The sequence below is a fragment of the Coregonus clupeaformis genome, chromosome 1 (assembly GCF_020615455.1).
Source record: "Coregonus clupeaformis isolate EN_2021a chromosome 1, ASM2061545v1, whole genome shotgun sequence".
NCBI lineage: Eukaryota > Metazoa > Chordata > Actinopteri > Salmoniformes > Salmonidae > Coregonus > Coregonus clupeaformis.
This window is the reverse complement of record NC_059192.1, coordinates 45,532,644-45,554,695: the sequence shown is the minus strand read 5'-3', so window position 1 is coordinate 45,554,695 and position 22,052 is coordinate 45,532,644. Positions and strand designations below refer to the sequence as shown.

The 22,052-nt window shown below is 41.5% G+C and overlaps 1 protein-coding gene across 2 annotated transcripts in view; it reads left to right on the top strand.

The window, feature by feature from the left end:
- Positions 1 to 1,170: 1,170 nt before the first annotated feature.
- The window catches only part of LOC121569244 (inositol polyphosphate-5-phosphatase A-like), a 233,116-nt gene continuing 212,234 nt past the window's right edge, over positions 1,171 to 22,052 (top strand). The window contains exon 1 of one of the 2 annotated variants that reach the window (XM_041880055.2): positions 1,171 to 1,618. In XM_041880055.2, the coding sequence (XP_041735989.1) occupies positions 1,547 to 1,618 (72 nt within the window). In that variant the 5' untranslated portion in view covers positions 1,171 to 1,546. The remainder of the gene's footprint in view (positions 1,619 to 22,052) is intronic. The other variant, XM_041880046.2, reaches the window with a different exon arrangement.

Here is a 22,052-nt window from a genome sequence, read left to right as displayed (position 1 = left end):
GGAAGATAGTGGAAACCAATTAAGGTGGTAACCCGGTGGAGTGAGAGGGCTCATGACAGATCCTCATGAGAGCCAGTTTCATCATAGCGCTTGATGGTTTTTGCGACTGCACTTGAAGAAACTTTAAAAGTTATTGAAATGTTCCGTATTGACTGACCTTCATATCTTAAATTAATGATGGACTGTCGTTTCTCTTTGCTTATTTGAGCTGTTCTTGCCATAATATGGACTATTTGGTATTTTACCAAATAGGGCTATCATCTGTATATCACCCCTACGTTGTCACAACACAACTGATTGGCTCAAAGGCATTAAGAAGGAAAGAAATGCCACAAATTAACTTTTAAGAAGGCCCACCTGTTAATTGAAATGCCTTCCAGGTGAATATCTCATGAAGCTGGTTGAGAGAATTTCAAGGGTGTGCAAAGCTGTCATCAAGGTAAAGGGTGGCTATTTGAAGAATCTCAAATATAAAATATATTTTGATTTGTTTAACACTTTTTTGGTTACTACATGATTCTATATGTGTTATTTCATAGTTTTGATGTCTTCACTATTATTGTACAATGTAGAAAATAGTAAAAATAAAGAAAAACCCTTGAATGAGTAGGTGTTCTAAAGCTTTTGACCGGTAGTGTATATGGAAGACAAACAATTGATCTATTATCAGGTCAACAATAACTAGTGGTTTAGAAAATAACAGTGAATAGATAGTGTAATCTGCAATAAAACAATTATGTAGGCCATTCTTATCTCCTACACTGACTTAAGCACACTGCAGCTGCAACACCAATTGCTTGCAATTTCTATTACAGCCCAGTTTTTAGGTAAGCTGTTGGCTTTCATCTTGCTAATAAGCTGACCAGCACATATTTCTATCATGTAGCGTCTGTGTCACTACAGAAGGTCAGTAATAACCTGTCTATGTTGTCTTTTTATGACATTGTTATGACAGAAGCTTCATACATAGGGAATTAAATTGTTTAGGCAGGACAGTTTTATTCCCCCCATTTTAGGTGCATTTTTTTTTATAGAGCAACAACAAGTTAAGTGGCCTATGTAAGAGCTCTGAAAGGCAGTCTCTTGCTCGGCATGTCTAGTGGTGCGTTGCCCTTTTAAAAAAGCTCCATCTTTGCATTCGCTTGGTGACGTCAGGACCGTGAAGGACTCTAGCCTATCCTCTCTAAACAATCAAGGCAATGGTCCTGACTGAGTCGCGGCTTACGAGTGAGACTTTTTCACTGCAAAAGCCAGGGAAAAACAGTCAACGTTGAAATGAACCAGAGGCCAGAAGTCGCTATGGATTAAAACGGGAACTTTTACGATGGCTGTTAATGTGAAAAAGTAGGCAAAACATCAGCAGACCTTCAGCAAGCAACTAGATGCACGAGCCTTGCTAGTATGAGCGAGCAGAGCGGTCACAAACCTGGCTGCAGTATTTTTCTCAGTATTTTAACCGAACCAGCCTCCTGAAACCTTTAGCGACTTGTGTTACTTTAAATTCTAAACAGTCAAAGTCCGGTACACTTTTGATTCTGAAAGAGTTATGGCGGGGAAGGTGACAGCAGGCTCGGGAATACTGCTCGTGACAGCCAACGTTGGATCGCTCTTTGAAGATGTGAGTTGCTGCGCCTGCGACAGCTTGATACACGGTGTCTGCTACACTGTTTCTTTGTAACTAATGTGAATGTTGTCCAGTTGTATTGGTTACAATGTATCCAACAATGCCGCGTTCAATTTATGTGTTCCCTGGGCCCTTGATATGTCAGGTACTCTTTATCATAGCATCGTAAGTAACCTACCTTACTTCACGTATGAGCACAACCACAGCGTGGGCCTCTTTAGCCATCAAGATTGATCATGTTTGTAGTCTCTATCATTGCAGAAACTGTTTGTTGGACCTCTGTCTGGTTGGGACGTTGCCTCGGGTTACATCGATCATTCTGTCTTGCAGCTTGCTGTAAAATGGTAGTAGTAGTCTACCATCATGGCCTAGACTACTTGAAAACATTATTGTGACACAGCTAAGGAGAGGAGGCAGAGATTTACCGTGCCTGTTTTGACTTTCACCTAGGGGCTTTAAGTTCTCATAGAAGTCCACTCTTTTGTAACAAAATAGATTTTTTATAATAGAGATAAAATAGGCCAATTTTTTGGGGTCAATATTTGTCCATAGACTATACATTTTCCACATACATTCATATGGGTAACACTGCCTTCAGAAAGTATTCACAACCCTTGACTTTTTCTACATTTTGTTGTTACAGCCTGAATTAAAAATGGATTAAATATAGATTTTGTGTCACTGGCTGACACACAATACCCCATCATGTCAAAGTGGAATTACGTTTTAAGAAATTTTTTCAAATTAATTAAATGAAAAGCTGAAATAACTATTCAACCCCTTTGTTATGGCAAGCCTAAATAAGTTCAGGAGTAAAAATGTGCTTAACAAGTCACATAATAAGTGTGCAATAATAGTGTCTAACATAATTTTTTTAATGACTACCTCATCTCTGTAGCCCACACATATAATTTATCTGTGAGGTCCATCAGTCGTGCAGTGATTTTAAAACACAGATTCAACCACAAAGACCAGGGAGGTTTTCCAATGCCTCGCAAAAAGGGCACCTATTGGTAGATGGGTAACAGTAAAAAAAAAAAGCAGACAGTGAATAACCTTTTGAGCAAGGTGAAGTTATTAATTACACTTTGGATGGTGTATCAATACACCCAGTCACTACAAAGATACAGGCATCCTTCCTAACTCAGTTGCCGGAGAGGAAGGAAACTGCTCAGGGATTTCACCATGAGGCCAATGGTGACTTTAAAAGAGTTAGAGTTTAATGGCTATGATAGGAGAAAACTGAAGATCGATCAACAACATTGTAGTTACTCCACAATACTTACCTAAATAACAGAGTGAAAAGAAGGAAGCCTGTACACAATAAAAATATTCCAAAAAATATTCCTGTTTGCAAATAAATTAACTTTATGTCTTGAATACAAAGAGTTTTGTTTGGGGCAAATCCAACACATCGCTGAGTAACACTTTTCATATTTTCAAGCATGGTGGTGGCTGAATCATGTTATGTGTATGCTTGTCATCGGCAAGGACTATAGTTATTTATTTAATTTTTTTAATGGCATCGTGTGGGTGAGCGGTTTGCTGATGTCAACGTTGTGAACAGAGTGCCCCATGGTGGCGGTGGGGTTATGGTATGGGCAGGCATGAGCTACTGACAAGAACACAGGTGCACTTTATCGATGGAAATTTGAATGCACAGAGATACCGTGACGAGGCCCATTGTCGTGCCATTCATCCGCCGCCATCACCTCATGTTTCAGCATGATAATGCACGGCTCCATGTCGGAAGGATCTTAGAACCTACAAAATTCTTAGAACCTGAAAATGTCCCAGTTCTTCCATGGCCTGCATACTCACCAGACATGTCACCCATTGAGCATGTTTGGGATGCTCTGGATCGATGTGTACGACAGCGTGTTCCAGTTCCCGCCTATATCCAGAAACTTCGCACAGCCATTGAAGAGGAGTGGGACAACATTCCACAGGCCACAATCAACAGCCCGACCAACTCTATGCGAAGGATATGTGTTTATATTTTTGTTCATTTATATTTACTCCATTTTGAATTCAGGCTGTAACACAATGTGGAATAAGTCAAGGGCTATGAATACTTGCTGAAGGCACTGTATCTGCCATTCTGCATGGGCCCAGTGAGACGGATCATGATTTGGAAGCATTTTCTTGACAGGTATAGCCTATAGGCCAATCATATTAAATATGTACAAAGTGAAACCAACATGTTGTGGAGTAGACTATTTGAATTAGAGATCTGTTGAGGTTTCTCATGCTGTATTCAATAAACCTGTTTCTATCCTAGTTTCCTTCTAATAGCTGCTGGTTCATCATTTTCATGACCCTTTAAACTTAGAATGACTAACTTGATGATCTTGCTTTGGCTGCTGCTACAACTTCAACACAATATAATCTTTGATAACACTTTACACTACCATGTTCTTATTACTGTGTATTTCCTTTAAGTCAAGTGTAATAACTATTGAGTACCACCAACCATAGCCCTAACCCTAAGTACAGTGTAAGCAGTACAATGACAGTTGGATGTGTTGGAACAGAATTGAAAAGTAAGCCCAGTTAGGAATGAGAGCAATGTTTTAAAAAAATCTATTGGCATAATTACTGTGTTAATACTGAGCTTTTATAACTCCAAACACCTTGTATCACTTTCAGTGTTGTGTCAACATTTTAAAAGAGCCTCTCTCCCTCTAAGGGTTTTTTCACTTTCTAGGTATTTATTAGACTGCCTGTCATGACTGCTGAGTTATGGGTGTCTTATTGATACTAGGTTATTGTTTTTAGAGCAGACTTTTATTTGTGAGCAATAATGTACATTAAACTAGTAAACACTGGGTATGTTTTTAGTGGGTGTGCAGTTGTGTGCAGTGACATTGAAACATTACATGTTTTTCCAGACTCCAGATGTTGCATTTGGGATGGACTCTTTGACTAAGTTGTTTTGTGTTTTTTTTTTTATTACACACATGAAACAAATGCAGGCTTTGTGTTGAGATCACAAGTTATGGTGTTTTGAGGACATAAGCTGTGACCTATTTGGCAGAATCTAACATTAGGGCCTCAGCTGATGTTAAGGTGGTACTAGTGTCAAACGCGCGCTTTTTCGACTTGTAAAATCCAGTACTCTGCTATTTTACAACCCTGGTGCCAGGATTGGTAATTTACCTGTCTTATATCAGCTAGCTTGCGCTGAGGTGGGAGGGGTGGAAATATTTGAGGTGTGCCAATGTGCCAATTTCAAGCAGAGCTACTGGTAATATTTAAGACTCACCAAAAGCTTATCTTAGCAGTAACGTAATTGGTTATGGCATTGATTTTGCTATCGGCGGTGCACTGTAGCCTAATTGGTATTGTTTTATTAAAATATGACAATCAGCAAAACTGTCAACAGACATTCCTATTTTTTTCTTTATTGGACATTATTTTTGTCCATGCAGCTTCTGTGAAAAGTTTGGACTCATTAGGCCTGTGTGCGATGCCCATTGAATGAAAGGTGCCCGTGACTGTAGGACGTTCTATTTAGGAACATCAAGTTATTACAATAGACTGCTCATTGTATTTCCTTTATCATTTTGTAAAATAATTGCATCTTACACTTTCATCTGTTAGACCTAACTGTCAAATTGCAGGAATTCCTATTGCTGTCCTTGGTGCTGAATCCGCTTGTAGCATGTTGGTTTGTTTACCTTTCACGTGGCAAAGTCACTAACAGGCCATATCAGGCGATGTCCAATTGTCCACGGCTCGAACATGCAGTGCATTTTCTAAATGCTAATAAAATGTGTGTAGACGAATATTACCATGTTGAAGCCAATAAAAAAAAAAAAAAATAGGACTATTGTAGGGTTAGTGTATACTTTTTTATAAACTACAGTGGGGAGAACAAGTATTTGATACACTGCTGATGTTGCAGGTTTTCCTACTTACAAAGCATGTAGAGGTCTGTAATTTTTATCATAGGTACACTTCAACTGTGAGAGACGGAATCTAAAACATTGTATGATTTTTAAGTAATTATTTGCATTTTATTGCATGACATAAGTATTTGATACATCAGAAAAGCAGAACTTAATATTTGGTACAGAAACCTTTGTTTGCAATTACAGAGATCCTACGTTTCCTGTAGGTCTTGACCAGGTTTGCACACACTGCGGCAGGGATTTTGGCCCACTCCTCCATACAGACCTTCTCCAGATCCTTCAGGTTTCGGGGCTGTCGCTGGGCAATATGGATTTTCAGCTCCCTCCAAAGATTTTCTATTGGGTTCAGGTCTGGAGACTGGCTAGGCCACTCCAGGACCTTGATATGCTTCTTACGGAGCCACTCCTTAGTTGCCCTGGCTGTGTGTTTCGGGTCGTTGTCATGCTGGAAGACCCAGCCACGACCCATCTTCAATGCTCTTACTGAGGGAAGGAGGTTGTTGGCCAAGATCTCGCGATACATGGCCCCATCCATCCTCCCCTCAATACGGTGCAGTCGTCCTCTCCCCTTTGCAGAAAAGCATCCCCAAAGAATGATGTTTCTACCTCCATGCTTCACGGTTGGGATGGTGTTCTTGGGGTTGTACTCATCCTTCTTCTTCCTCCAAACACGGCGAGTGGAGTTTAGACCAAAAAGCTCTATTTTTGTCTCATCAGACCACATTACCTTCTCCCATTCCTCCTCTGGATCATCCAGATGGTCATTGGCAAACTTCAGATGGGCCTGGACATGCGCTGGCTTGAGCAGGGGGACTTTGCGTGCGCTGCAGGATTTTAATCCATGACGGCGTAGTGTGTTACTAATGGTTTTCTTTGAGACTGTGGTCCCAGCTCTCTTCAGGTCATTGACCAGGTCCTGCCGTGTAGTTCTGGGCTGATCCCTCACCTTCCTCATGATCATTGATGCCCCACGAGGTGAGATCTTGCATGGAGCCCCAGACCGAGGGTGATTGACCGTCATCTTGAACTTCTTCCATTTTCTAATAATTGCGCCAACAGTTGTTGCCTTCTCACCAAGCTGCTTGCCTATTGTCCTGTAGCCCATCCCAGCCTTGTGCAGGTCTATAATTGTATCCCTGATGTCCTTACACAGCTCTCTGGTCTTGGCCATTGTGGAGAGGTTGGAGTCTGTTTGATTGAGTGTGTGGACAGGTGTCTTTTATACAGGTAACGAGTTCAAACAGGTGCAGTTAATACAGGTAATGAGTGGAGAACAGGAGGGCTTCTTAAAGAAAAACTAACAGGTCTGTGAGAGCCGGAATTCTTACTACTTGGTAGGTGATCAAATACTTATGTCATGCAATAAAATGCAAATGAATTACTTAAAAATCATACAATGTGATTTTCTTCACTGTGGGGATGGTGTTCTCGGGGTGATAGGAGGTGTTGGGTTTGCGCCAGACATAGCTTTTTCCTTGATGGCCAAAAAGCTAAATTTTAGTCTCATCTGACCAGAGTACCTTCTTCCATATATTTGGGGAGTCTCCCACATGCCCTTTGGCCACTCTTCCATAAGGCCCAGCTCTGTGGAGTGTACGGCTTAAAGTAGTCCTATGGACAGATACTCCAATCTCCGCTGTGGAGCTTTGCAGCTCCTTCAGGGTTACCTTTGGTCTCTTTGTTGCCTCTCTGATTAATGCCCTCCTGGCCTGGTCTGTGAGTTTTGGTGGGCGGCCCTCTCTTGGCAGGTTTGTTATGGTGCCATATTCTTGGTGCTCCGTGGGATGTTCAAAGTTTCGGATATTGTTTTATAACCCAACCCTGGTTCCCTGGAACTGGTTCCCTGGAACTGACGCACCCATTCACCCCATGCTGATGATGTTGATGGAACACGGTCATAAGGACTCAATAAAGAGAGGTGTGTGTGTGTGTGTGGGATGTTCAAAGTTTCGGATATTGTTTTATAACCCAACCCTGGTTCCCTGGAACTGGTTCCCTGGAACTGACGCACCCATTCACCCCATGCTGATGATGTTGATGGAACACGGTCATAAGGACTCATTAAGAGAGGTGTGTGTGTGTGTGTGTGTGTGTGTGTGTGTGGGATGTTCAAAACGAGCATTCAGCTGCAGGTGAATCTTGCACCGTCCTTTTTATGTTCGTCCGAGTTCTGTGGATGCGAAAATCAAACATTTATCGTCTGCAAGGGTCCAGAGGCAAAGTCAAACACTTATCATCAGACAACCCTAATTTAGCTGTTGGAAGGAAAACATTTATTTTCTGGAGTGCTTCAAATGAGTCGTTCCATGTCATTTCAGCAAGCCATGACACCCACCATCTCAGATTGTTCAAATCGTTTCTTTAGTTAGAAACAGATAAGATTGTCATTCCTGAAACATTACTTTTTAAAACGGTAATTTGGTCTCTGAGAAATTAAGCTAATTGAGTTCACCCAAATTGGTCAGTTTAATTTATAGGTTAAAATAATATTCAGTAAATATAGAATCCAACCACCCGCCGCTTTACCCTCTGGTGGATGATCAAATACTGCCCTGAAGCGGTGGGTGAACTCTGCATAGTTGACAGTAGCGGCAAATCCTACCCAAATCCAAATTTGGACCAAAATCCTTCCTACCAATGAGTAAGACAGGAATCCAATAAAATTGTCAAGAGCCACCAACGGGCCCCACACCAATCCTACCCCAACAACTAGTATACAGTATCAATTCTCTATGTCTGACAAGTAGGGTTGTCCCTGACTACAAAAAATCTTAGTCGACCAAAAGTCGTATGTTCTATCGACCAATCGATTAGTCAAATGTTTAAACATATTTTTCCATATGTAGACACACCCTATGTGTTTTAATAAAATCAACTATATGCATTGAGCTTGTCTGATGCTTTAAACTTACAGTTTGATGAAGTAAGACAAATGCAGCAAGAGGGCGCCAGAGATCTAGATAACCAGAAGAAAAAAACCTTAACCTGACCCAACTGTTCTCCTCCCACTCGTGCTGGCTTTCGCAGATTCTGCCATTACGAGTCGTCTGCAACCTTTCTCATGTGAAATGCCAATTTCTTACCCTTTCTACCGATCTGTGTGCCAGTTATGCTTTTCATATGCACATTTTCATGAAACAGTTTCATTTAATTTATAATAACGTCTTCATATCTGAAAATCATTGTCATGTGGTTAATCAAAATTCTATTCCAATCGAAATGGAAAATTAAACAAACCTAAAAAGTAACTTCTATTGCCATTGCCAACTATGTAAAAATAGCCTACATAAAGCCAACAAATAAAAACATTGCAGCCTGCAGGTAGAAAATATCCTTATAAAAAGAATAAATATCCTATAAATCACATTGGCTACACATGGCCTGTCTGCAACGAACTTAAAACATTGTATCAACTATTAACTTGGGTCCGGCCCGAAGCTTGCGCTAGCGAACTTGCAACATTGTATAAAATATTATGTTTCCCACGCCAGTGAGCTCGGGACAGACACAGCTGTAGGCTATTTGGGCAAGGGATAAGAAGCAGTGCTTGACTTGGGCAGGAGCTCACCGGAGCTGAGTACCAGCATCTCAAATGTTCTACTGCTTGAGCTCCTGTTCCTCTTATAGAATATTAGCTCAAAAGTATTGTGGAGCTCCTTCACCTAAATATAAACAGTACCAGCACTCAAAATATGGAATGCAGCCTGCTTGGAGTTTGCCAAATGGCACCTAAAGGACTCTCAGACCATGAGAAACAAGATTCTCTGGTCTGATGAAACAAAGATTGAACTCTTTGGCCTGAATGCCAAGCGTCACGTCTGGGGGAAACCTGGCACCATCCCTACGGTGAAGCATGGTTGTGGTGGCAGCATCATGCTGTGGGGATGTTTTTCAGCGGCAGGGACTGGGAGACTAGTCAGGATCAAGGGAAAGATGAACGGAGCAAAGTACAGAGAGATCCTTGATGAAAACCTGCTCCAGAGCGCTCAGAACCTCAGATCTGGGACAAAGGTTCACCTTCCAATCAATCAATCAATCAATTTTATTTTATATAGCCCTTCGTACATCAGCTAATATCTCGAAGTGCTGTACAGAAACCCAGCCTAAAACCCCAAACAGCTAGTAATGCAGGTGTAGAAGCACGGTGGCTAGGAAAAACTCCCTAGAAAGGCCAAAACCTAGGAAGAAACCTAGAGAGGAACCAGGCTATGAGGGGTGGCCAGTCCTCTTCTGGCTGTGCCGGGTGGAGATTATAACAGAACCATGCCAAGATGTTCAAAAATGTTCATAAGTGACAAGCATGGTCAAATAATAATCAGGAATAAATCTCAGTTGGCTTTTCATAGCCGATCATTAAGAGTTGAAAACAGCAGGTCTGGGACAGGTAGGGGTTCCATAACCGCAGGCAGAACAGTTGAAACTGGAATAGCAGCAAGGCCAGGCGGACTGGGGACAGCAAGGAGTCACCACGGCCGGTAGTCCCGACGTATGGTCCTAGGGCTCAGGTCTCTCAGTTGGCTTTTCATAGCCGATCATTAAGAGTTGAAAACAGCAGGTCTGGGACAGGTAGGGGTTTCGTAACCGCAGGCAGAACAGTTGAAACTGGAATAGCAGCAAGGCCAGGCGGACTGGGGACAGCAAGGTGTCAGCATGCCCGGTAGTCCTGACGTATGGTCCTAGGGCTCAGGTTCTCAGAGAGAAAGAGAGAACGAGAGAATTAGAGAGAGCATACTTAAATTCACACAGGACACTGGATAAGACAGGAGAAGTACTCCAGGTATAACCAACTAACCCCAGCCCCCGACACATAAACTACTGCAGCATAAATACTGGAGGCTGAGACAGGAGCGGTCCGGAGACACTGTGGCCCCATCCGAAGAAACCCCGGACAGGGCCAAACAGGAAGGATATAACCCCACCCACTCTGCCAAAGCACAGCCCCCGCACCACTAGAGGGATATCCTCAACCACCAACTTACAATCCTGAGACAAGGCCGAGTATAGCCCACAGAGGTCTCCACCACAGCACAAACCAAGGGGGCGCCAACCCAGACAGGAAGATCACGTCAGTAACTCAACCCACTCAAGTGACGCACCCCTCCTAGGGACGGCATGAAAGAGCACCAGCAAGCCAGTGACTCAGCCCCTGTAACAGGGTTAGAGGCAGAGAACCCCAGTGGAGAGAGGGGAACCGGCCTGGCAGAGACAGCAAGGGCTGTTCGTTGCTCCAGAGCCTTTCCGTTCACCTTCACACTCCTGGGCCAGACTACACTCAATCATATGACCTACTGAAGAGATAAGTCTTCAGTAAAGACTTAAAGGTTGAGACCGAGTCTGCGTCTCTCACATGGGTAGGCAGACTGTTCCATAAAAATGGAGATCTATAGGAGAAAGCCCTGCCTCCCGCTGTTTGCTTAGAAATTCTAGGGACAATTAGGAGGCCTGCGTCTTGTGACCGTAGCGTACGTATTGGTATGTACGGCAGGACCAACTCGGAAAGATAGGTAGGAGCAAGCCCATGTAACGCTTTATAGGTTAACAGTAAAACCTTGAAATCAGCCCTTGCCTTAACAGGAAGCCAGTGTAGGGAAGCTAGCACTGGAGTAATATGATCAAATTTCTTGGTTCTAGTCAGGATTCTAGCAGCCGTATTTAGCACTAACTGAAGTTTATTTAGTGCTTTATCCGGGGTAGCCGGAAAGTAGAGCATTGCAGTAGTCTAACCTAGAAGTAACAAATGCATGGATTAATTTTTCTGCATCATTTTTGGACAGAAAATTTCTGATTTTTGCAATGTTACGTAGATGGAAAAAAGCTGTCCTTGAAACAGTCTTGATATGTTCGTCAAAAGAGAGATCAGGGTCAAGAGTAACGCCGAGGTCCTTCACAGTTTTATTTGAGACGACTTTACAACCATCAAGATGAATTGTCAGATTTAACAGAAGATCTCTTTGTTTCTTGGGACCTAGAACAAGCATCTCTGTTTTGTCCGAGTTTAAAAGTAGAAAGTTTTCAGCCATCCACTTCCTTATGTCTGAAACACAGGCTTCTAGCGAGGGCAATTTTGGGGCTTCACCATGTTTCATTGAAATGTACAGCTGTGTGTCATCCGCATAGCAGTGAAAGTTACAGGACAGGACAAAGACCCTAAGCACTCAGCCAAGACAACACAAGAGTGGCTTCGTGACAAGTCTCTGAATGTCCTTGAGTGGCCCAGCCAGAGCCCGGACTTGAACCAAATTGAACATCTCTGGAGAGACCTGACAATAGCTGTGCAGCGACGCTCCCCATCCAACCTGACAGAACTTGAGAGAATCTGCAGAGAGAAATGGGAGAAACTCCCCAAATACAGGTGTGCCAAGCTTGTAGCGTCATACCCAAGAAGACTTTAGGCTGTAATCGCTGCCAAAGGTGCTTCAACAAAGTACTGAGTAAAGGGTCTGAATACTTATGAACATTTGATATTTCCGTTTGTTATTTTTAATACATTTGCAAAAAAATCTAAAAACCTATTTTTGCTTTGTCATTATGGGGTATTGTGTGTAGATTGATGAAGGGAAAAAAACGATTGAATCAATTTCAGAAAAAGGCTGTAACGTAACAAAATGTGGAAAATGTCAAGGGGTCTGAATACTTTCCGAATGCACTGTATACAGTGAGCTCCAAGTTACTGCTCGACTAAAACAATCTTGGTCGACCAACAGCCTAACGACCAAACAATCGACCAGTCGACTAATTGGGGTCAGCCCTACTGACAAGTAGTATGAATGTGGTTTGGAGTGTTGCTTCTTCATACTATGTGTTGGATTCCCTGTGAATTTGGTGATGGCTATTTTCCCCTGTTCAGAGAAACTAGTCATTGAAGTTGCATAAATTAGTGTGAAAGTACCAGGTTTTGACCACTAGATGCCACTCTTCCTGCTTTACTCCCACACTCTTATCAATTTTGCTGGTCTCCTGTGTTTATTAAATAGATCGCATTTCCTTTGCAACATAGGGTAGAAAAACCAATACATTTTGCTCATGATGAAAATAAATTCTGTGGTCATCCTCACAATTCAAGCCAGTCCTCCATGAAAAGAGAGATGTCGGCAAATTCTCTGAGCCAAAAAGAAATCGGATAATTCTGGATCCTATCTTGACAGGTTGCAAATCAAAATATCTATCATGCATTCCCTGGATATGTTAGATGAAATAGCTTACTTTTTTAATCATAGCCTACCATCTCAGTTGTCTTGCTTGACACTGGAAAAAAATGTCTAAAGCCCTGCTGCTAATGTAAAGTAATTATCCATAAAAAATATATATATTGTTGTATTTATTGTTATCGAGCAAAATAGTTACATTTATCACTATATTACTTTGTCCATATCGCTCAGCTCTAGCGCCTTCCCCCAAAATCATTTATTGTAATTTATCACTGATTTATTCATTGTGACATCGATTTTTGTCCATATCTCTCAGCTCTAATCTAGACCCCAGTGAGCCGGCATATTTACACTGCTAAAGATAGAAAAGGGATGGAATGAAATTAGAAAAAAAATCTGTGTCCTCGAGCTCGGTACTGATATAGGCCTAGCTGCTGCTCCTACTGGCTTGGAACCCTGAATGACTCTATAATCGAGCACAGTGTGTGTATATGGAGGTTAAGAGGATTTTTCATGTTGCTACTGTAGGTGGGCCCACTGGTAACACTTCATTAACAATCGGAGAGGAGGTCCTGGGTAGAGTTGAGAGAATTGTGCTTTTCTGGTAAATACATTAGAATGTTATAGTTAATCTCAGATGGAACAGAAATAGCTGGTGGACAAAGACGTGTGTTTATATTTAGTCCCAGATCACATGGCTGATGCTAGGTAATGGTGGAGGCTAAGTGAATAATATGATATAATAGTCTGCAGTGTGTATTTAGAGTGGTGGAGGGGTATTGAAGAAAGAAAAAAAATGTATGCACTCACTAACTGTAAGTTGCTCTGGATAAGAGCGTCTGCTAAATGACTAAAATGTAAATGTAAAATGTATTAGACTACATTATGTGTGTTGGTTTATGGTGCTGAGCAGTACATTTGGTGTGAGCATGATTAGAACATTATTTTCACACTGTCTAGTAGGGCTGGGCGATATGGCCTAAAAATCATCTTGAATTTTTTCAAACTTATGGGTGATTCACAATATACAGTATGTTTTCTCTAAATAAGCGTTGTTGTACAATTAAAGGTAAAATCTACTGCATTTCAGACAGTCAGCAATAATGTGATGAATTCAGGGCTTGTGAAATTATACCTAGGCTAAATATAAGCCTCCCACAACTATAAGACCCACTAATTATTTTATCAAAATATTTTAACCTGCTTTTTCGCAATTATCACTGATCTGGTTTTCAAGTCTGTGAAAATTTCTGTTTTGTTACAAATTTAACCAGAAAGCATGAATAATGTACATTCACTAATAATTAATAACTTGTAGCAGGCATTATAGAAAATGAACACAGGTCTCATAAACACACTCAAGCACAAGCCCACATGCTAGTGATTAGCCAGCTAATCTTTATATTTCAAGTTTATCCAACCTATTTGCTAACTAACAATTTAGAACAGTTGAATTTTTATGAACACACCCTTCTGTCTGTCTCCAACTGTTTGAACAGCATGCTAGCCTGTACACTTTGTTCAGATGTTGAAATCAAGTGGCCTACCTTATTTCTCAGAATGAGAACGAGTTGCCAATTTCTTATATAATTGTGTTTTTATGCTTACTGCAAACGTATAAAACGCAGACTAGACAGCTAGTATAACAGTCTTTGGCTAAAATGCTGTTAGCCGTGCGTGGTACTGCAATGACAAAGTAAGCATACATTTTCTAGAATCAATGTTCATTGAGACTCCTGTTTTAGTAGTGTCTGCTCTGCGTGCAATTTGAGGAGTTGAAACATAAAAAGTGTATCGGTAGAAAGGTTAACTTCTCCTCTATTACAGTAAAATAATGTCTCTGTTTCGGTGTCCAGATGACTGATTCTATTGGACCAAACCTCAAATACAAATAGCGAGTTGAAACTGCTTGTCAGAGGAAGAAGCGATCTCTCATCTTTGTTGTTGTGAGTGGCAGAGGGAGGAGCTTGGGTGCGTGTGTGTAAATGGGAAGGTGCACACAGCCTACAGTCATTGCAAACAGCACAGAACGAGCGAAGGAAACGAGACCAAAAAGACAATATGAGAACAAGCCGTCATACACGCTTGTAAAAACGAGCCAGCCCTAGTGTCTAGCCACAGTTCAGTCAGATTGAAGAGATTCAAGGCTAGCTAGATGTTTTTAATAGTGTATTTGCAGAGAAGAGGTTGACAATGAAAGGTTTTGACAAAAGGGTAGCTAATAATGAACTCTATAATGGTTGAAGAGCTTCATGTGTCCTGACCAATTTACTTCAAATGGCTAGGCTAGCTGAATCACTGACCTTATCAGCCAGTGGTTGACTTGCCACATTGCAGAGTTCCCGAAAGTCAAGACTTTCAAACAATTGCTTTTGATGACATCAGCATCTCTCCTTGTTTTTTCAGTCTGAGAGTGTTCCATTATGTGTTAGATGTTGTTGCTGCTGTTGGAATGGACATTTTCTGAAATAAATATCAGATGGTGCTATTTTGGTGCGCTCCCTGCTTGCGCTCTCTTCCTGCCCCTTCAGAACATTAAATTAGATTTTTAAAGGGAAGATGGAGTAAGATTAATTGTGCTGGCATCTAGAAGCCAGAATAATCAGCGTCTATTGCCTGAGCCCTCTTAATTCCTCTCCACGGAAGCCCATGATGGCGTCTTTGACTGTTTGTTGATGTGTTTTTAAGAATGTTATTTATTTAATAATACGTTGACGCCTTGGGCCTAGATTTTACCGTGATGATGCAGTTGTGATTATACACCATTATAATTTTCCATTAAATAATACTGAACTCTTACGTCGCTGCATTTGTACAATTCACTTAATAAGGAAAACGGTGAGTTGTCTTGACATTTTAGTAGATTCTTCTCTAATTGTCACAGCTGGGAGTTTAGAGGCATTCTGCTTCTCTTTTACCACCCTTAATTTCTTGGAGGACGAGAATCTGAGCTGTTCTGGAGATCTCTTCAGATCATGGCAATTACATTGATGAGAACTAGGCCTAGATGCCCATGATGACCTGAAATGCTCCAACAATACCAGCTTTAAAACTGTATAAGATATCACACTTTGATAGCTTCAGGAATTTCAACAGCATTCAGCAAACTGAGCGTTGTTATTTCAGAGTCCACCATTCAATAGAACCGTGGCGTTGGTCAGCCTACCAGTGGATTTGATTGTGGAGACTGGAGAGCCCTTGAAAGAGAATACTTTTTTTTTCAGGTGGCTCTGCTCTGTATCTGCATGGGAGGTATTCCCTTTCTGTGTCACTCAGTGCTTTCCTGTCATTTCCATGTAAAATGACCCATGAGCACCAACGTGAAGTTCATAGTAGCATATCAAAATGGGTGTCAAATGAAAACTGAGTGTATATTTTGGAGAAATTAAGGCACAAACAAGGTTTCCGTTAGGGAGATATTTTCTAATTTATCTCCCTCATGAGGATGGAGGATAATGAAAGTTCATACAAGTAACAGGTACATGTTTACCTACCAATTTTGTGTTTTGTTTTTACTGATATACATTTTTGTTTATGTTTAAGTGATTAAAACTCGTAATTCTATTACCAAATCGGTAACAGAATTATGGAATAATCAGTAACAGAATTACTGCAATTTAATTGGCTACAATGGGAAATCATAGTCGTCACAAACCACAGTTGGGTCACCTGCTACTGTCTTCCCTTCCACTGGCATACTGTTATGTTCAGCTCATAAGTTTTCTTTCTCTTTCTGTCGTCTGGTGGTCAAAGCGAGTGTGTGAAAACAGTCTGGACCCCTTCCGCATCTCTTTTCTTTTTCTCTCCAGTTAATGTCACCTCTCCCGACTCTTACCGACACCTACCCATGAGCCCCCCTCTCTTTCTATTTACTGTAACCAGCATCCGCACCCACTGAGCACCAGCCGCCTTGATTTCAACGTCCACAGACGTCGTCTTTTGGGCCGGTCCGGACTTGCCTTGATTTGGCCCAAACAAACCAACCAACAAAATGTGGTCTTGTTTGGGGGCGAAGCTCATTAGATTAATAGCCAGTGTGTAGAAGAATACGTATATATGAACAATTCCATAGTAAGGTCAACCTGAGCATGAAAAAACAAAATAACTTATTTCCTAATTAAACTACTTTCATATTTACCTTGAATGTGTGTATTTTAAAGTAAAGACTACATTTGGCCTTTATATTAGCCAAATTGAATGTCATTGTTACTACAAAGTAGGATACAAAGTCTCAAGTATTTTCAGTCAACCAGATTTCATAGCTTTTGGCAATGGCTCACAGAACTTGTTTTGGTACTCACGTCTGTCCCCCTGTGTTTCTGACCAAGTCGGAAGGTTAATGAAACCATATCAAACTAATTTTTGTCCATTGAGTGCTAGTACAGAATTCCACAGTCTAGTGAAGATAGAAAGCTGATTTGGACAGGCAGTGTGACATCTGTAACGTTTTTGAGGAAAGGTGGTTATTGTTTAGAGTATGATTGTATGCAAACTACCTTTGCAAAGCTAACTTTCATCAAGGGCTTAGATGAAGTATAATTGGTTTCCTTTCTCTCTTTGTCTGTACTCGTTCTAAGCGTAACGGATGTGACCATTATGGACGCTTCATAATATGATCAATGACTCACTAGTCAGCATCACTGCAAAACGCGATCATGATAAAATGTTAATGCCCTTCCTACGGCTTCCGAAGTGTGTTTATGTTAACAAACAAGCTAGCGGGCAATCTTTATTTCTGTGTGTGTGTGATCTATTTCTGGTATAATCACGTTCTAATATGAACTGCAATCATGCGTTGTTCTGCTAACTGGAACATTGCATGTGATCACATGGCATAATAAAGCTCTTAAATTCATAAACATAATTAAGGTCTTAAAAATCCATAAGAAACTTTCACCTGTTACGCTGAGTTTGTTTACTTGCTTGAGTAAGTACGGGTACCCCCCAGTGACAATATTGGTCTGTATCTGTGTAATCTGTCCTGCGCGTGCTTGTGAACTGCATCTGTCAAGCCTGAGGTGATTTATGATCTGACAAGAAATGTCTACGAAGTGCAAACCCTGTGCCACTAGTAGGTGATAATTAAATGAAACGTATTTTTATTTAACATATAACGAAAAAAATAATTGAGAAGTTTAACTCTTCATAGGAAAGTCATATGTCAAGATGGCCCTCCTATAACTCAGTTGGTAGAGCATGGCGCTTGCAACGCCAGGGTTGTGGGTTCAATTCCCACGGGGGGCCAGTATGAAAAATGTATGCACTCACTAACTGTAAGTCGCTCTGGATAAGAACGTCTGCTAAATGACTAAAACATTTTTAAAAATGTAAAGATATAGTAGAGATGATAAGGGATGAGGTGAGGAATGAGTCCATCTAGCTCAAATAAGCAAAGGAATGAAATGGGAGTCTACAAAACATTAAGAACACCTGCTCTTTCCATGACACACTGACTAGGCGAATCCAGGTGAAAGCTATGATCCCTTATTGATGTAACTTGTTAAATCCACTTCAAATCAGTGTAGATGAAGGGAATGAGACCGGTTAAAGAAGGATTTTCAAGCCTTGAGATAATTGAGACGTGTGAATGTGTGCCGTTCAGGGGGTGAATGGGCAAGACAAAAAATATAACTGCCTTTGAATGGGGTATAGTAGTAGGTGCCAGGTGCACCAGTTTGTGTCAAGAACTGCAACACTGCTGGGTTTTTCACACAACAGTTTCCAGTGTGTATCAAGAATGATCCACCACCCAAAGGACATCCAGCCGACTTGACACAACTGTGGGAAGCATTGGAGTGAACATGGGTCAGCATCCCTGTGGAATGTTTTCGACACCTTATAGAGTTCATCCACAAGCTTCCCACAATAAGTTGGGTGAATTTTGGCCCATTCCTCCTGACAGAGCTGGTGTAACTGAGTCAGGTTTGTAGGCCTCCTTGCTCGCACACACTTTTTCAGTTCTGCCCACACATTTTCTATAGGATTGAGGTCAGGGCTTTGTGATGGCCACTCCAATACCTTGACTTTGTTGTCCTTATTGAGGTCATTGTCCATTTGGAAGACCCATTTGCGACCAAGCTTTAACTTCCTGACTGATGTCTTGAGATGTTGCTTCAATACAGTGGGGGAAAAAAGTATTTAGTCAGCCACCAATTGTGCAAGTTCTCCCACTTAAAAAGATGAGAGAGGCCTGTAATTTTCATCATAGGTACACGTTAACTATGACAGACAAAATGAGAAAAAAAAATCCAGAAAATCACATTGTAGGATTTTTAATGAATTTATTTGCAAATTATGGTGGAAAATAAGTATTTGGTCAATAACAAAAGTTTCCCAATACTTTGTTATATACCCTTTGTTGGCAATGACACAGGTCAAACTTTTTCTGTAAGTCTTCACAAGGTTTTCACACACTGTTGCTGGTATTTTGGCCCATTCCTCCATGCAGATCTCCTCTAGAGCGGTGATGTTTTGGGGCTGTCGCTGGGCAACACGGACTTTCAACTCCCTCCAAAGATTTTCTATGGGGTTGAGATCTGGAGACTGGCTAGGCCCCTCCAGGACCTTGAAATGCTTCTTACGAAGCCACTCCTTCGTTGCCCGGGCGGTGTGTTTGGGATCATTGTCATGCTGAAAGACCCAGCCACGTTTCATCTTCAATGCCCTTGCTGATGGAAGGAGGTTTTCACTCAAAATCTCACGATACATGGCCCCATTCATTCTTTCGTTTACCGGATCAGTCGTCCCTGGTCCCTTTGCAGAAAAACAGCCCCAAAGCATGATGTTTCCACCCCCATGCTTCACAGTAGGTATGGTGTTCTTTGGATGCAACTCAGCATTCTTTGTCCTCCAAACACGACGAGTTGAGTTTTTACCAAAAAGTTATATTTTGGTTTCATCTGACCATATGACATTCTCCCAATCCTCTTCTGGATCATCCAAATGCACTCTAGCAAACTTCAGACGGGCCTGGACATGTACTGGCTTAAGCAGGGGGACACGTCTGGCACTGCAGGATTTGAGTCCCTGGCGGCGTAGTGTGTTACTGATGGTAGGCTTTGTTACTTTGGTCCCAGCTCTCTGCAGGTCATTCACTAGGTCCCCCCGTGTGGTTCTGGGATTTTTGCTCACCGTTCTTGTGATCATTTTGACCCCACGGGGTGAGATCTTGTGTGGAGCCCCAGATCGAGGGAGATTATCAGTGGTCTTGTATGTCTTCCATTTCCTAATAATTGCTCCCACAGTTGATTTCTTCAAACCAAGCTGCTTACCTATTGCAGATTCAGTCTTCCCAGCCTGGTGCAGGTCTACAATTTTGTTTCTGGTGTCCTTTGACAGCTCTTTGGTCTTGGCCATAGTGGAGTTTGGAGTGTGACTGTTTGAGGTTGTGGACAGGTGTCTTTTATACTGATAACAAGTTCAAACAGGTGCCATTAATACAGGTAACGAGTGGAGGACAGAGGAGCCTCTTAAAGAAGAAGTTACAGGTCTGTGAGAGCCAGAACACTTGCTTGTTTGTAGGTGACCAAATACTTCTTTTCCACCATAATTTGCAAATAAATAAAGTAAAAATCCTACTATGTGATTTTCTGGAGAAAACATTTCTCAATTTGTCTGTCATAGTTGACGTGTACCTATGATGAAAATTACAGGCCTCTCTCATCTTTTTAAGTGGGAGAACTTGCACAATTGGTGGCTGACTAAATACTTTTTTCCCCCACTGTATATCCACGTAATTTTCCTTCCTCATGATGCGATCTATTTTGTGAAGTGCCAGTCCCTCCTGCAGCAAAACACCCCCACAGCATGATGCTGCCACCCCCGGGCTTCACGGTTGGGATGGTGTTCTTCGGCTTGCAATGCGCCCCATTTTTCCTCCAAACATAACGATGGTCATTATGGCCAAACAGTTCTATTTTTGTTTAATCAGACCAGAGGACATTTCTCCAAAAAGTATGATCTTTGTCCCCATGTGCAGTTGCAAACCGTAGTCTGGCTTTTTTATGGCAGTTTTGGAGCAGTGGCTTCTTCCTTGCTGAGCGGCCTTTCAGGTTATGTCGATACAGGACTTGTTTTACTGTGGATATACAGTGGGGAGAACAAGTATTTGATACACTGCCGATTTTGCAGGATTTCCTACTTACAAAGCATGTAGAGGTCTGTAATTTTGATCATAGGTACACTTCAACTGTGAGAGACGGAATCTAAAACAAAATCCAGAAAATCACATTGTATGATATTTAAGTAATTCATTTGCATTGTATTGCATGACATAAGTATTTGATACATCAGAAAAGCAGAACTTAATATTTGGTACAGAAACCTTTGTTTGCAATTATAGAGATCATACGTTTCCTGTAGGTCTTGACCAAAAATCCAGAAAATCACATTGTATGATTTTTAAGTTATTAATTTGCATTTTATTGCAAGACATACAGTGGGGAGAACAAGTATTTGATACACTGCCGATTTTGCAGGTTTTCCTACTTACAAAGCATGTAGAGGTCTATAATTTTTATTATAGGTACACTTCAACTGTGAGAGACGGAATCTAAAACAAAAATCCAGAAAATCACACTGTATGATTTTTAAGGAATTCATTTGCATTTTATTGCATGACATAAGTATTTCATCACCTACCAACCAGTAAGAATTCCGGCTCTCACAGACCTGTTAGTTTCTTTAAGAAGCCCTCCTGTTCTCCACTCATTACCTGTATTAACTGCACCTGTTTGAACTCGTTACCTGTATAAAAGACACCTGTCCACACACTCAATCAAACAGACTCCAACCTCTCCACAATGGCCAAGACCAGAGAGCTGTGTAAGGACATCAGGGATACAATTGTAGACCTGCACAAGGCTGGGATGGGCTACAGGACAATAAGCAAGCAGCTTGGTGAGAAGGCAACAACTGTTGGCGCAATTATTAGAAAATGGAAGAAGTTCAAGATGATGGTCAATCACCCTCGGTCTGGGGCTCCATGCAAGATCTCACCTCGTGGGGCATCAATGATCATGAGGAAGGTGAGGGATCAGCCCAGAACTACACGGCAGGACCTGGTCAATGACCTGAAGAGAGCTGGGACCACAGTCTCAAAGAAAACAATTAGTAACACACTACGCCGTCATGGATTAAAATCTTGCAGCGCACGCAAGGTCCCCCTGCTCAAGCCAGTGCATGTCCAGGCCCGTCTGAAGTTTGCCAATGACCATCTGGATGATCCAGAGGAGGAATGGGAGAAGGTCATGTGGTCTGATGATACAAAAATAGATATTTTTGGTCTAAACTCCACTCGCGTGTTTGGAGGAAGAAGAAGGATGAGTACAACCCCAAGAACACCATCCCAACCGTGAAGCATGGAGG